The sequence below is a fragment of the Clytia hemisphaerica genome, unplaced genomic scaffold (genome assembly GCF_902728285.1).
Source record: "Clytia hemisphaerica strain Z4C2 unplaced genomic scaffold, Clytia hemisphaerica genome assembly, whole genome shotgun sequence".
Taxonomy (NCBI): Eukaryota; Metazoa; Cnidaria; class Hydrozoa; order Leptothecata; family Clytiidae; genus Clytia; species Clytia hemisphaerica.
In genome coordinates, this window is record NW_027103721.1 from 163,085 (window position 1) to 179,359 (window position 16,275).

Below are 16,275 nucleotides of genomic sequence, written 5' to 3' on the forward strand. Positions count from 1 at the left end.
AAGAAACTTAACAAAGACAATAACAATAAAGGATTCAACTGGTGCGTAAGAGGAAGCCCAAGAACAAAACTACGCTTCGTTAAAAAATTACAAAACCGAACAAAAATATCTTCAAATTGTAAACCAAAATGCTCTACAGAAGAAATCGTCAGCGATTGGGCATTAACAGATGATGATGAATGATTCATTTTGTAAAATAGGCAGTCGAACTCTATTAGCTTAAAGCTAGTACAGATTTGTACACATTTTTCGACTTTAAAGAATATATACATTAACATTACTACTAACTTTTTATTTACTAGTGTTTTCATCAGTTTTCATTGACAAACTGGTAAATATTCACTTAGAAAAAAAAATTATTCATCAAATTCTTTCCCCCAATACTGGGACCTAGGACTTTTATCGTGCTGGGGGGACTTTGCTTTCAGGGGGGACCTAAATTTGGCGGGGGGGGGGGGCTAGAACCCCAGTCGGAACCATGAAAAAGGATAAAAAAGATACTCTAAAATGTCCTGGTCCCAGCTAGTCCTTGTAAATTCGCACTCACTCTCATTCATCATTGACCTCCATAATTTGTTATTATTTTCATTTGTTTTAAAGTAGTTAGTGGTAAAAACACACCTCATAAAACCTCTCTGGAGTGTGAAATTCACCTGGAATGCACCGTAGAGAGACGTATCCTTATTTTTGGGGGTGGTATATATATTGAGCAAGGTCAAAAACAGTTAGTACACGGTGTACTAAGTGACAGGGGGTGGTGGTGGGTTACAGATTTTGCCAAGAATCAGTTAGTACACATAGTGTTCTGTACTAACTGCTTGCCCCCCCTGTGCCCATTGGGCTGGTTTAAAGGGGGGGGGGATTGAAAGGAAAAAAAACATCTATCTCTATAAAATTTAGTAACTTGGCCAAGAACATTGATGCATGCTTATAAATAATGATTTTTATGGATAAAGATTCAATTATCGAGACAAGAAGATGTTTTTGCAAAAATCTGCTTGAGCCATCTTTTACCTATGAACCCTACTTTCATACAAAAAATCTGAAAAAGTTAATAATCCAAATTTTCAAGTCTCAAAAGCCCGTTTTTTAGCCGTTTTTGGGCAGGAATTTGCCTCCCGAAAATTTTTCCCAAAATCGGGCTCCGACGCATTCGAGTGTTTAAAGTTAAGCACCTTTGTGCAAAATAACTAAGTAATTGGAAATGCACTTATAAAAAAATATCGAATTCTCGGCCCATTTCTCTACAAAAACACGTCAAGCAGCCAAAATTTCATGTGTAAACACACACATTCTACAAAATTAATCCTTCACGTGCAAAAAAACACCATTCTAATTAAAAAAATTGAGTAATTTGACTAAAAACATTAATGTATGCTTATAAATAGTGATTCTTATGGATAAAGATTCAATTTTCGAGGTGAAAATTTTTTTTTGTTAAAATCTGCTTCGTCGACCATCTATTACCTATGATGGTACCCTACTTTCATGCAAAAAATCAGAAAAAAATAACGATAAAATATTTCACAAAGTCCAAAAAGTTTGGCTGAAATTTAGACGGACGAACGAACGAACGAACGATTTTATAGGACCTCCACCATATATCATAAGTTATCAACTGAGAAATGTTATTCAAGGTTTGGGTCAAATTTTCATCCCAAGTTTGTGTGAAATTTTAATCATCCTTCCGCGAAATTAAATCCACCACAAAATTTTTAAAATTGCATTTTTGGCGGATAATCCAGAAAATTTCGCGATATTTTTCGATCGATTTAATCCGATTTTAGTAAAACAGGCAAACATTAAAGCCACTTTTTGCTGGGAAAATCCAAAATTTTGGGCCTTTTTACATCTCAGCCCAATTAACGATGACCTTTGACCCACCATGCATACCCAGATAACGCCAACAGGATGAAGTACAGTTGACTCTCTTTAATTCGATATTCAAGGGATAAAAAGTTTTCTTCGAATTAGAGAAGGGCTCAAATTACAGAGAGTAATTTATACCCCTCACTACCTGAGGGGACTAATATTTTCTAATAAATTTGCGTTCCCCCGTGAATGTTCGAGTTATAGAGATTCCACTGTATCAAGATTTAAAATGTATATTCAAAATCACTAACTACACAACCCGCACATCGGCCAACCTTGATTATCATGCCAGCTGCTGTTCCAGTCTTTTTGGTATGTGTCCTGGCCAACTTCTCATTACCATTCGACGTAACTCTATAATACCAAGTACCATCGGGTTCCTTATATGATGTAACTATGATAACATATTCGACATTAGCTCGGTAAGACGAAACAATGACCTTATCGCCACCACTCACACCACGAAGACCCGTTAAAAGTCTTTTATAATTACGGTTTACACGGAAACCGATCCATTCGCTATTACTACCTGCATCAACCACAGAAAGAACTTTGCTATACGCAGAACTATATATGGCGGCCATCATAAATTTGAATTTGAATGTGTATTGAGGACAACCAGATGATGTTGTGCCAATTTCCGTTATCCCTAAATTCAGATTGTATGCTGAAAAGTTAGAAAAAAAATAAGGGATTAAGGTCGGTCTAAAGTAAGTCTGTGACTTGACTGCAGTCGGAGGTGACCCGAAGGACCAAGAGTAAGGCCTAAAAGCCTGGAGCTGTCTATTGTGTAGATTACTTACAATCATGGTCCAGAGGAATGTAAAGAGATAGAAAAACAGCTTTTCTGATTACTCAAAGTTCAACGATCACTTCTATTGAAAATTCTATTGTAAAAACATTGATTAGGTCATTAAATAAAAGTCCAGAAAAGACGGCTCGCCATACAAATCGGACGGTTTCTACATGATTTGATGATAAAAATGAAAATTTGTTTTTCCTTTTTTGCCGATTACTAGTTCAATTTTTAAGAATAAGGAGCAATATTTTTACCAATGTATAGCAAAAAAAATTCTTAACGCAATGATATTAAATTGGTTCTTGTAAAACTGTCAGAAGTCGAGTAAAATCAAGATGAAGTTATAATTTCCTCTAGCTCTAGCTTTCCATATCATAGTGCAGTCATGATGCAGTTATATCAGTAGAATCGCTGGGAAATTCTGAGCAAGAAGATATAGGTACCTTTTCGTATAGGGGAGGTGTACCCAAAATGTAAGCCCTAAAAGTTTGCGCATAATCAGGCTTGAAACAAAAGAATTTTGTCACAACACGCTAATTATGCAGATTTTTTATAGCGACAACAACAGAACCTTAAGGGAAAGAGACCTGGTATATGACGAGCCGTTTTTCCATTGTTTTCAAGAAGCTGTTTTTCCATCTCTTTACATTCCTCTGCATGGTCGTAATATCTGAGAAAAAAGGGAAATTCACCGGGAAGTTTAGATACCACAATCGATTTGTAAGTGCTATAAAGTAGGTTGGAAGGGTAGATTATAACTTTGAGTTTTAAAGTTTTAACATGAGACTTAAGACTTAGGACCTTAGGATCTGAGGATCCAAAAGCTCAAAAATGGTCCAATACGGCTCATAATATAGCCTGGAAGTCTATAAACCTGATCCAAATTGAAGTATGAGATTAAATTTAAAATTTCAAAGATGGCCCAAACTCGACTTTCTCGCCCGAACTCCAAATTTCGAAAAAACGAGGAAATAAGCTTAATTCTCAATAGATTTCGACCACGATTGTACTTACAATCTGTATCGTTTATGGTTGGACCTGGTGTGCAAGTATAAACCACTGGATCTAAGCAACCTGGAAAACGACATTCACACGTGGAGGTGTCTGTATCATAGTTTGGTTTACAGTATGTGAATTCATTTGGACATTTAAGGTTTGGATCTCCAACACTGCAATTACTCTGAAATAAATCACAAAATAACTCTGGTTTCTGATTCTGTATGGCAGGAGTTTGGCAGATTGTCTTGGAAATATGAACGGTAACAGACTTAAGTTGAGATCCTGGGAAATCGACTCTTCTTGTTCTTTTTAGGAAAATTTTAGGTAACGGACTGAAAGGTTTTGTTTTTAAATAAGAGTGATATCGTTTGCTTACTCATCAATTTTAATTCACAAGCTTTTTCACATTGGATTGACACGGATGTGAAGAAAGATTGGTCAGAAAGAGGAAAAGAAAATCAATTTTTTGTTTATATCAGCACAGTATAACAATAGGGGGACACTGTCCTGATATGAAATATGTGCCTGATATGAAACGGGAGCACTTATGTAAAAAGAAAACCTTTAAGTTGAGATTTGATTATTTTTGGGGAATTGGTTCTTCTGTTCCTTCTTAGGAAATTTTCAATGAAAAATTTATTCACTCTTCGAAAAATTTCATATCCTTGAAAAAAAGCTCCTTCTTTTAGATTCCACACAGAATGAAGCCATTCTATTGGTTAGAAGTGACGTAACACTTGAATGTAACCAATAGAAAGGCTTCATTTCATTTCGGAGCGAAACGAAACCGTCACGTGAAAACATGGTTTAACAAAAGCTTCCTATTCATGATATGCACCACTGCAATGACTTCACGAAATTATGCAACTTTTCTGTTTTTGTTCCACCTAATTACGCACGAGCGAGCGCAGCGAGCGAGTGCGATTCTTTTGGCAAAAGCGCGGGAAAAAAAAGCTGATATGCGGAGTGATTAAATCGATTTTTACCCTTTTTCAGCCTCGTTTCCATTCAGACTTTCGTCGTCGTGTGCAACTGTCTTAAGTCCCAATATGGAGAATTATCGCCTGTACCCGACTGACTGTTGGAAGCATTACGTAATGGATTTTTTCCAAATCGAGCTCCGGCGTGAAAAACAGTAGGATGTTTTTCATACGACGAGGAATACGTCATTTCTTCGAGAAACGTCGCGCGAAAATATAAGTATCCTTCTCGATCGGGAAACGTCGCTCGGTTCGGAAGCGTATTGCTGATCGGACCATACTGCCTTTTAACAGTCAAAACAAAGATGGCGGCATAAATAAACAACTGGTTGCTACCGCTCTTTCGCTATTTTTCTTTGTTTTTTATGCTTTAATGAGTTGAATTGGATCATGATTTTTGTGTGATTGTTACAAGAAATGGTTGATGATGAAGTTTTCTTATTATTCCTTCCTGAATTTGATGTTTCGTTTGGTTTGGCATGAGAGATTGCTGAGAGATTGATGCAATCTCTTCTTGAAAAACAGGATATTTTATCCGGTCGATATTTTATCAACTTTCACAACAAAATTTTGCCCGTATATTTACACAAATTCTAACAAGGCAGTTGACTGAATATTTGTGGATAAATCTGACCATGCTATATTTGAAAAATTAAATACTTGCAACATCAAAAAAGTTTGAACTCACTTTTTTATGATGGTCAGATGGTAGATGTGGCACCCAAGGAAATGGTTGTGGTTGGATATGAACTGGTTAGCTTTAATGTAAAAATTTAAACCCAGAGCAAAATTTACTGATTGATGATTGATGTTTTAAAAATGCAACGTGGAAAACTTTTGGTTGTGAATTTGGACATTTTCTTGCACGTGCGTTAAAAACGTGGAAATTTTTGCTGTGAATTTGGACATTTTCTTCTACGTGCATTTTAAACGTGGAAAACTTTTGGTTATGAATTTGGACATTTTCTTCCACGTGCATTTAAAACGTGGAAAACTTTTGGTTGTGAGTTTGGACATTTTCTTGCACGTGTGTTTTTTAAAACGTGGAAACTTTAGCTGTGAATTTGGACATTTTCTTCCACGTGAGTTTTAAATGTGGAAAACCTTTGGTTGTGAATTTGGACATTTTCCTCCACGTGCGCTTAAAACGTGGAAAACTTTTGGTTGTGAATTTGGATATTTTCTTCCACGTGCGTTTAAAACGTGGGAATTTTTGCTGTGAAATTGGACATTTTCTTTCACGTGCTTTTAAAACGTGGAAGTTTTTGCTGTGAACTTGGACATTTTTTTCCCCGTGCGCTTAAAATATGGAAAATGTTTGTCTTTAACTTGACATTTTCTTCCACATGCATTTAAAAAATGTAGAAAAATTTTGCTGTCAGGCAAAAATAAAAAAAAATGTAGTGTTTCCGGAATGCGGGTGAAGGAAAAAAGCTTTGATGCGGCCGGCCAGAAAAAAATTTTTTATTTGATTTTTTTGATGACTTTAGTAATATATAAGATCATTGAAATAGAACTTTAACAATAACTTTTATGTACAAACAGTATGAAGTAAGCCCTGAATATACTAATGTATCAACTACTAACTAACAAACAATTCTTGATCTACAAGTGGGAATATCTAACCAAACTACTTTTATAGCTTAAATGCTCCAACTTGATTTTTTTTATAATTAACTATACTGTATAGATAAACCCATAGTCTGTGGCCAGATCAGAAAATTATTATTTTTCACCCGGTTGGTTTCCAGAAACGCTACATTTTTTTATTTTTGCCTCAATTGAAAATTTTTTCAAGCAATATCCTGGCATGAAGACTTTTTTTCTTTTTGGAAATTTTGGAAATTATGATTGCCAATTATGTGACATTTTTTGCATTTGCAGCATGCTTTTGAAAATTACAAAATGCCTTCTGCTAGGGGAATTTTTTCCTTTCGGCGTTCTTTCAGATTATGAAAATGTTTCCCAGTATATATGAGATTTTTTTTCTTCTTTTGCATTACACTTTTTTTATATAAGAACCAGTAAAATTTTTCTGAGCCTCGACTGTTCTTTTTTTTTTTTTTTGCACTTTGAGCTTCTATCATGTTCTTATTAATAGGATGTAAGTCAGGTACTTTAGGAATCATACCCAATTTTTATTACTTTGACCCCTAAATTGATTGAAATTGAGTAGTTTCAGGCTCAGCATTTTTCTTAAATTGTTTTTATTTTTTGGCGATTTTGAGCCTCGTTGTTCTTATAAAATTGTTCTTATATTAAAAAAGTGTATGTTTGAAATTATGAATTGTTTCCCTGTTTTGAAAGTTTTTTACTTTTTGACATGCATTTCAAAAAATATAACTTTTGGATGCTATAATTTTTTACCTTTTTTTCAAATTTTTTTTTATTTTACCTTCTCCAATATTTTTATATATTAAACCTTTTTTCCAATATTTTATATATGAAAGTATATGCAAAATATTTCATCTATTTTGAAAATATAAATTTTCCTTTGGTTTTCTTATTGTAAAATATTCTCAATTTTTGATGAACAAGATCAATTTTTGTAGATATACATTACCCCCCTGATTTAAGAAAACGAGAAAAGAGAAAAAGTATTTTAGGTTGAAATTTTAAGATATTTGAGTTAAAAAAACTTCAAAAAAGCAGTTTGTTTTGAAAATAGAATATCAACTTTCTTTTGGTTCACCAGAGTTTGTACATGTTTAAAATGCATTAATAGAAATTTTCCTTGCTCTCGTGACGATCATGAAAATTACCAAAAAAGGTTTGTTCAAAATGCAAATATCGCGAAAATAGCCCAAATCATGCCTCGAATTATTTCCCGATCACGCATCACGCAATCGGCTGGGTACAACTTTTTAAAATTGTATCATAAAATGGCTAACTTTCTCATTCCCGGGAAAACATGCCTGCTCCGTCTCCGGGATCTTTTTGCTTCTAGCCGTCTCCGGCTAAAATCGGTGTTAAATCTACTTTTGTGGCGTTTTGGTCCTTTTCCGTTGTACACTAGCAATCGGAACGTTTCGCTGGGAATAAGGAAGTTTAGCAATCCTACAGTATGTGGTGTAAAAAACCTTTCGCTTGCGAACACGAGATTTTCGTATCGTGCGTAACCCCTTTTACAATTGATACGTCACTTTTTCTATTGTTTAAGTGACGTATTGGGTGGAAAATTTTAAAAATTCCCAGAAGACTCTCCAGTAGTGCATATCATGAATTGTAGTTTCCACACAAAATATTAATTTTGCTGAAGTTTTTTGAATTTCTTTTTCTTTAAGGACCTGCTTTTCTAGCGTAAGCATCGGGGAAGGATATACAAGGGAGGGATTATGTGTAGAATTTCGGTACCCTTTAGGAAATCATACTTTAATACTGTAGGATAATACCTTTATAACGAAGTATTGATATCCCGTTTGATCTGTTAACAGTTGCTGGTCAATATAATGATCTGTGTCAAAAAGTTGACAATCAAAAAGTAACCCAGCCGGAAAGACATTGAAGGAGATACATCTGTTAACCCGGATACATTCTGCTTTGCAATGGCTAACACTTTTAACCATCGTTGTTTGAATAGATGTTGACCCTTGGAGCTTCTTGTTATTAAACCCGGTCATGATAATGTAATGGATTTTGATTTTGGATCCATTAGGTGATTCAATGATCTTGTTACGAACAATCCTTCCATTGTTGGATGATGCTTGGATCAAAATCAAGATAACAAAGATCAATTTAGGTGACATGGTCTGTAAAAGATAAATTAATATCAAACTTAAAAATGGATCAAGAATTTGTTTGGGGGAGAGGGTTATTTTTTTCAAAGCTAGCAGCAGTGTGTTAGCTTTGCCAATACACATTTTTTAAGCAGCATCAAACTTGGAAGTATTCTGACGCTTCAATAGTAAAGAAAGTTTCTACAGATAAAGTATTTTCAAGTCTTGCAATGGCAGAAATTTACAATTTTTTTGCTAAAGTTGAAAAACTGAAACTTGTAATCAAAGGCTTTGGCACCTCTAAAAAGTCGATCACTGGTTCATTTAATGTCGCAGAAGATGGTACTCTGTCGATTCTTTACCCTTTCTCAACTGCCAATGGAAATAGACTACGAATCTTTTTATTAATAAAAATTTCGATTAACCAACGATTAGCTTTTGCTTGCTACCTTATTACATGAAAATAAATATGGAAGTATTTAACAAGAATTGAAAAATTTCGTGTTAATAAAAACCCCCTTAATTAAAACCAGCCGTGGTGTCCTTAAAAAAGCAAATAAAATTCGTGTTAATTTTTTGCGTGTTAATTTCAAGGCCGTTAAATACTTCCATATTTATTTTCATGTTATAAGGTAAGTTGAATCTAAAAGCTAAACGACATTTTTAAAATATATTGTACTTACCAAATTTTAAATAATTCTTCTTATTTTTCAGAACTACTTCCTTGTCGTTCCCGTTTCTCAGACATGAACGAAGATAAAACATAAAGTTGAAAAAAATTGAAGAAAAACTAAATACTAAAAAAGGAAGAAAACTCACGAATTGGAAATAATACTGAATAAACTTGGTCATTCAAATTTTTTTTGATTTGTCATAAAACGAAGAATGTTGTTACCATAACAAACTATTGAGACCCAACCACGAAAAATGGATCATTTCCATTTAACATTCAAACAAGGGTAATCGGAGAAGAATTTCCAGGGGGTATTTTTTCATTTTTTCCAAGGGGTAAAAGGTTATTTCAAAATTTCGAGGGGGTAAAAGACTGATTTTAGTTCGTCCACCCTCACTTTTAAGATATGAAAAAAAAATTTCCAAGGGTTCTTTAGCAAATTTTGACATTTTCCAGGGGGTATTCAGACATTTCTAAAAATATTTTTTTGTCTTGAAAAGGTTCTTCCACCCCCTGTATGGAAATTTTATGGAACAACCCAATGGGCCATTCCTTTAACCCCGCAAATTCAGCTCGAATTACCTCCTGGAAATGTTCATCCACCCCTTGTAAATATTTTGACATTTTGAAAGTGGACATTCTTAAAATTATTTTTTTTAATTTGACCCATTCGTTCTTTACTATCGAATTTTGAAAGTCTAAATTCTCTTTCCTCAAAGCATAGACAACCCAAACAATTCTGTAAAGGGCAGACTTAAACGCTTCTTTCATAAGAATACACTTTATAAGAATATTCATGATGAAAATAGCCAAAGAATTATTGATATCGTAAGAATATAACCATCATGGATTAGGAAACAGAATCTAAGAATGCTATTTTAACTGTAAATTGCCATTCCCCCAATGAGGCTCAAAATATTCACATGCCAATTTTTTGCTTCAGGTGTGTATCTCTTGTAAGATTTTGGTTGAATATCGACCCTAACCTAAAAAAATACCCTAAGAATATTTTAGGATTATTTTCCCAAAAAATTAAGAAAATCCATGATGAAATGAAAAAAAAACACACTTCTTATAAAAAAAAGCGTGTAGTCACCTGGGACACTTTAAGGTGAAACAGAGGCTCATTTGCTACAATCGGTGCAAACCATGCTTGTGAATTATTTCGCCAAAGTTATTTCAAAACTTATTGGTTTTTCCGGATGCTTATAATTTTGTTCAAGCTGAAAATAATCGAATAAATCAAAAAGATTGAAATATCGATCCCAATCGAGTTTCCATTTATTAATTTTGTATCCGCAAGCTGAAAAATCCTATCAGGTCTGTACGTGCGAAAAGGTTGTAACTTCGACAAGTATAAACATATTCAGTATAAGGTTACAAAAACAGTCGCGGAATCCAACAAAATTGTTTTCGATACACTTTTTCGGCCGTAGTCGCGCGGGCATTTCTTTGTTCGCTTTATCCCACTAAAACCACCCCAATCCTTTTTTGACGCATTTTTCTATTGTCTATTGGTGTGAAAAAAGGACTGGGACGGTTTTAGTGGGATAAAGCGGACAAGAAAATGCCCGCGCGGTAATTGGTGGCTACAGTCGAAAAGGTGTATTGAGAAGTGACCTTTTTGTGAATTTCACTAATTTTAACCCTATTCGGCCGAGGAGGGGGGGGGCTGTTTCTGTTCGGAGGTCAAATTATTGGTAATAGCTCCTGAAATAATAGAGCTTTTGCCATGAAATTTTCTGTAAATTCCTAACTTTTATTTTAAAAAATTTGACACAAAAAAAAAATTTGTCAAAAGTTACCTTATGTGACAAGGATCTTGTGTGCCGAATTTCATCCAAAAAGACCTACTAGATCAAAAGTTAAAGGGTGGTACACGAAAAGCCCCCTTAGTTCTGAACCGCCCCTAAAAGCCTAGGTTGAATAGGGTTAAGATGATTATTGGAGAATAAGACTTCGTTCTCGAAATAATTTAAAGTAAAAAAGGGGTCACTGCAGTTAAAATACTTTATTGAGCAAAAATCAATCAAATTATTATTCTTAGGATGCATGAGCAATTTCTCTTTTTCTGGATTTACTACAATATCTACCTTTAGCGCATTTTCAAGTTTTTTTTATCCACCCTTATAAGGAAATTTTCTTTTCATAGACCTGAAAATAATTTTATTCACCTCAAAAACACACCTTAGTTTCACGCACATAATGTCAGTCATTTTGTCTGTTTTCCCCTTTCAAATTTAAAATACCCATTGTGTCTCAAAATTAAAACTTTATACTCCGACATGTTCGAAGAAAGAGCGGACCCGATGGAGCGCCCTTCGCACTGGAAAAATTTGCCAAAATACCATCCCCGGTGGAAAATTATACTCAAATTTTCGTCCCCTATAAAAATAATAAAATAAAGAAATCCTCACTGTAAAATACTGTATATCATTTTTCCATCCCCACAGAATTTTCTTGACTTTGAAACAGTGAAATTCAAATAATTCCCAGCAAATTCCCGTTTTTTTTTACCCCTACTGGAGTTTTACCACACTTCCAGGCAGATCTTACATCTGTACACAAACCGAGTATTTACGGCTAATTTCAAAATTTATTGCCGTAGAGGGTCTGTTGTCATCGTCTTTTCTCATTTGAGATTTGACAAACCGACCGCTGCAATGGAGAGGGGAGACGATAAGAGAAATTTTGCTATTTATAGATCATACTTCATCGCAGAGGTCTCCGTACGGGAATTTTTAATCAAACAGACAATGCGCACGAGTGTATGTAATACGAAGCGATAAATGTGAGATACACTCTGGTACAGATCCCGAAGAACGATGAATAAGAACAGAGAAAGAGATCTCGTTAAATATTTGATTAATAGAGCTCTTTGTTTCATCATCATCATCTTTCGACTTACGTCGGAAAATTTGCATAGCCTTCCTTCCACAATACCCGATCTTGCATGACTGTCTTTATTTCCTCAATCTCGAGACCTGTTTCCCTCTTCAGAGTATCCAGGAAGGTTAACTTCCTTAGTCTTACTAGACCCGTTGGTGACCAGAAAAGAAGTCTGGATATTAATTCTTCTTTTGCTCGAAAACAGTGGCCTGCGAACTGAAGTCTTCTATTGGTGAGTATACGCGAGATGCGTGGTAGATTATTGTATATTTGATTGAGGTTCGGATGGTTCGCCCAGTTTAAATTTTGAACCTTTTTAAGGAGGTTTGTGTAACACCCGTCTATACTTTTTTCCATGGCTCTCGTCATTGTCCAGGTCTCCGACCCATAAAGGAGAATGGGTTCGATTAAGGTTTTGAAGGTTTGTACCTTAATCTTATTATCTAGATTAGACTTCCAAATTTTGTTTAGTTTGTTGCAGGCCCTCCACGCGAGAGATTTTCTAATATTAAAGTCTTGTTCAGAATCATTAATGTGGGAGCCAAGGTATTTAAAATCATTTACTCTTTTGATATTGACACTGTTCAGCGATTTCAGAGTACGGACGGAGTCAGAAGTGCACAGAAATTCAGTTTTTCCCTCGTTACAAAAAAGGCCGACCTGACTAGCGGCATTCTCGAGAGAGTGGAGAAGGTTTTCTGCGAACTGAATGGTCTCAGAGACAAGGGCGAGATCATCGGCAAAGTCTAGATCGGTGAGAAAAGTGGCGGGATTTCTTCTACTTTGTTGGGCTGTAAGTTGGATGCCTTTGTAGTTTAAAGGATCAACAGAAATACGAAGAACGTAGTCTAAAACTAGAATAAAAAGAAAGGGTGCAAGGGTGTCTCCTTGAAGAACACCAGCATGGATGTCAAACATTTCAGTGTCCCCGTCAGGAGAGATAACTTTTGCCTTGGTAGAGGTGTAGAGCGCCCTGATGGCAAGGATAATTTTGTCAGGAATGTCATAGAGTTTAAGGATTTCAAACATTTTTTCTCTGTTAATAGAATCAAAAGCCTTTTTAAAATCAACGAAACAGAGAATAACTTCTTTGTCTAATTTACGCATTTCCTCAAGGATACGCCGAATTGAAAGTATTTGCGAAAGAGTACCTCTACCTTTCCTGAAAAACCATTTTGATTTTTTCGCAACAAAGGATCAAGATATGGGACTATACGATTCAGGATCAGTTTGTTATAGATTTTTGAAGCGATTGGCATTAATGTGATACCCCTATAGTTTGAAGCAAGGGTGAGATCACCTTTCTTTGGCACAGGGATGATACCCCCTGTGAGCCAAGCTGATGGAGGAGAATGGTATTCGAAGGTGTGGTTACAGAATTCGAGGAGAAGTGTCAAAAAAGTAGGATCTTTCCATAAAATAGTTGGAATGTTGTCTAAGCCAGAAGATTTGTTACTAGAAAAAAGTTTTACAGTTTTCTTCAACTCATCTAAGGTAAAAGTATTAGTTGGAATGTTTAGATTTTCCAAGACTTGATGAAGTGGTAGTGCGTTTGCATTACCTGTTGGTACATTTCCGAGCAAGTCTTTAAAATGTTTTAGCCAGTTTGTCCTCCTTTTCTCTGCAGAACCTCCCTTTAGTTGGATCGAAGGGTAGTCCTTATGTCCAGATATCTCATTAATGACTTTCCAAGAAGCGGAATGTTTTTTTGACTCGTGAAAAGCTTTGATCGAGTCAATCTTTCCCTGAATAAAAAGCGATTCAGCGGTTAGGTAAGCGTCATCCAAGCCTTTTTGCGCATCTGCGAGAGCTTTACCGCTTCTTCTAGTAGCACGTGTTTGATGTTTTAATTTGGCTGACTCGAAGGTTTTGCGCGCATTTTTGACAAGGTTGTCCTCATGGAGAACTTTACTTTTGCATTTTTGTTTTTTCGGAAGATAAGAGAGACATACATGTTCGTTTGCTTTTATCAGATTTGAATATTTCGTTTCGACGTCGTCGTTTGGTTTGGAGAGAACATCAAACCTATTTTTGACCTCGATGGCATAGGCTGATTGTAATTCTGAGTCCCCAAGAACCTGGCTCCAGTCTATGGACTTCATAGGATCTGGAGTAGCTCTTTTGGAAGATCTTAGGCTAAGAAAGACATTTACAGAAACAACTCTATGGTCTGAACCTACTGAAGAAAAGGAAGAGTAGGCTTGTGAGTTGTGGACACTGTTTTTCCACTTCTTACGAACTTCTTTGTTTATTGAGATTATTCTGGCTTTAAAATATGTTTGAGTTGAAAATAATAAACCTTTTGAAAAGAATTTTGAATTATTCATGAAAAATGTTTTATTAGTGAAATATTTTTTTCCGTCTGAAATTTTATGTTATTGCTTTTAGTGAATTATGTATTCAACATTCAGGTTGACTTTGAAGCAGAGAAAGTTGAACATTTTTTGTGAAAAATATTTTGTGCTTTTTGGAGATATGTTAGAAGAATTTTGAACATCAAGATTTGGTCGCTTTTGCTTAAAAAAGGAAAGGTAAGAAGTGTGCTATTTCTTTTATACCGTACATAATGGCCAAAAATAAAACTTCCTGATTTCAAACTGTTTGAACTTTCCTATACCCGGCGGAACAACCGTAAAAGTGGGAAGGCTGAAGGCTCAAATGGGATAAAATTCACTAGGAATTTGAGAGAAAATATCTCATTTTCTCAGAAGTGGTAAGGCTAAAGTCTAGCCAGTCTCCCCGCTTCCGCTGGGCCTGCTTCCAAGGAAATTATATACTAGTAGTATATTTTATAGTTTACTACTGCATATCATTTCTCTGAACTTTCTAACATCCCAGAAAACATTTTTACACCCCTCCCTCGGTGACCCGATGAAATTTTGAATTAAAGCCGGGGTGGCTTTAAAAAAAGTAAAATTTCACCTCAGTCACCGACATCCCACCGACATCTCAAAACTCACTGGGTGAAGAATTTGAATATAATTTTCGCCGGGGTAGGACAAAATCAGAGGGAAAAAATATTCCCAGAATTATATAACCAAAATTTTGTTTTTCTTTTCGATTTTGACTGGGTTGACCTACTTAATACGAATTTTGACCGGGTAAAACCATAAATTTCCCAGTTTTGCTCAGAGCAAAAAAATTCAACTAATTTTTACCGGATTTACTCATTATCCAACTGGTGCTTAAAATTAGGTCCTTTTAGCCAATATCTTTTCACCGGGTTATCCACCGGAGCGGATCTGACTGGGTCACTGATACAGGGGTGGTTTTTTTTTCGAAATAGTCCCGTAGTCTAGGGGGAACTGGCTTTGTGAAGTGACGAGTGTTATGGGTGCCAAATTCACCCTCGTAGGAAAAGAATTGCCATTTTGGGACTCATCAGAGAGATTCCTTTGAGGAAAAAAACTTTCGTAAACCTTCCATTACAAACTCTCCAGTATGTCCTCCATATTTATCTTGAGTGAGATGACGTCATCCCGAAAGTTGACTTAACGATATCACACAGGGTCTCGAATTACAAAAACTTTTTTGAGAAAAAAACAACATTTTTATAAAGTGAGAGATGGATGATTCAAAAAATTTAAACACTGACTCGACTTTCTTGGTAGAGACTATGGTACATACTTTTCTTTGAACGATATGAAGTGGGAGTAGGATTTGAGAGTTAACAATTAAGGAGTGGGGGAGTGTGTTACCATAGGTAAATGTTTCAGGCCTCTAAAAGAGAGATAATCCGGGAACTTTCGCCATTAAATAGACAAAAGCAATCGTCATAATGATTTTTAAATCACATTGCCCCCCAAAGAGGTCCTATTCTTGGGAGAAACGTATCTGTAACGTACGTTTCCTGGTGTAGACTAAGACTTACAAAACTCTATATTTGCATTTATAGGAAACCAGAATAAAACAACTTACCAAAAAAGACTGGAGCACAATGAGTATCAAGGTCTGCGTACTCATAATCGGTGATCGGAATCAATGGTCGGATTATCGGGATTTCAAATCGGATTTACAGCAACATGTTCGCGGTCGTATCAACATTGAGGATGTTCTTGATATCGCTGGTATCCATGGCAACAACCAATCAAAAGCTATTGGTGACTATCTGACCAATCGTGACGCAGTTATTCTTGTTTGCTCTAAAAAATTACGTCAATGTATAGAAGACCGTCGTTCAGAAGAATTTAAACTAAAAGGACGCTCTATAAAACTGGATGGTGGTGTATTGAAGGATCATTTGAATGTAGAAAGTATAAAGAATAAGACAATTTTAGTTTCATTAGATTCGGAGGACGATTCCGTTGATATAGTGCCCGCATTCCTTACGGACAGGCCCCATTTTAA

The 16,275-nt window shown here is 35.5% G+C and overlaps 1 protein-coding gene across 1 annotated transcript; it reads right to left on the reverse strand.

Moving 5' to 3' along the window:
• Positions 1-1,240: 1,240 nt before the first annotated feature.
• Positions 1,241-9,137, reverse strand: LOC136804314 (uncharacterized). The gene is made up of 4 exons (XM_067061020.1): positions 9,050-9,137; positions 8,043-8,399; positions 3,686-3,851; positions 1,241-2,539 (listed from the first exon to the last, which is right to left on the reverse strand). The coding sequence occupies exons 2-4, from the start codon at positions 8,394-8,396 to the stop codon at positions 2,097-2,099; spliced, it is 963 nt and encodes a 320-aa protein (XP_066917121.1). The 5' UTR covers positions 8,397-8,399; positions 9,050-9,137; the 3' UTR covers positions 1,241-2,096.
• Between the last annotated feature and the right edge of the window lie 7,138 nt (positions 9,138-16,275).

Bases quoted from the DNA above. Each gene is read 5' to 3' on its own strand.
- LOC136804314 (XM_067061020.1), bottom strand. From the start codon at position 8,396: ATGTCACCTAAATTGATCTTTGTTATCTTGATTTTGATCCAAGCATCA. The intron at 3,852-8,042 runs GTATTATCCTAC...GATTTATTTCAG, and splicing joins ATCAATACTTCGTTATAAAG to AGTAATTGCAGTGTTGGAGA. The intron at 2,540-3,685 runs GTAAGTACAATC...CTAACTTTTCAG, and splicing joins AACCATAAACGATACAGATT to CATACAATCTGAATTTAGGG.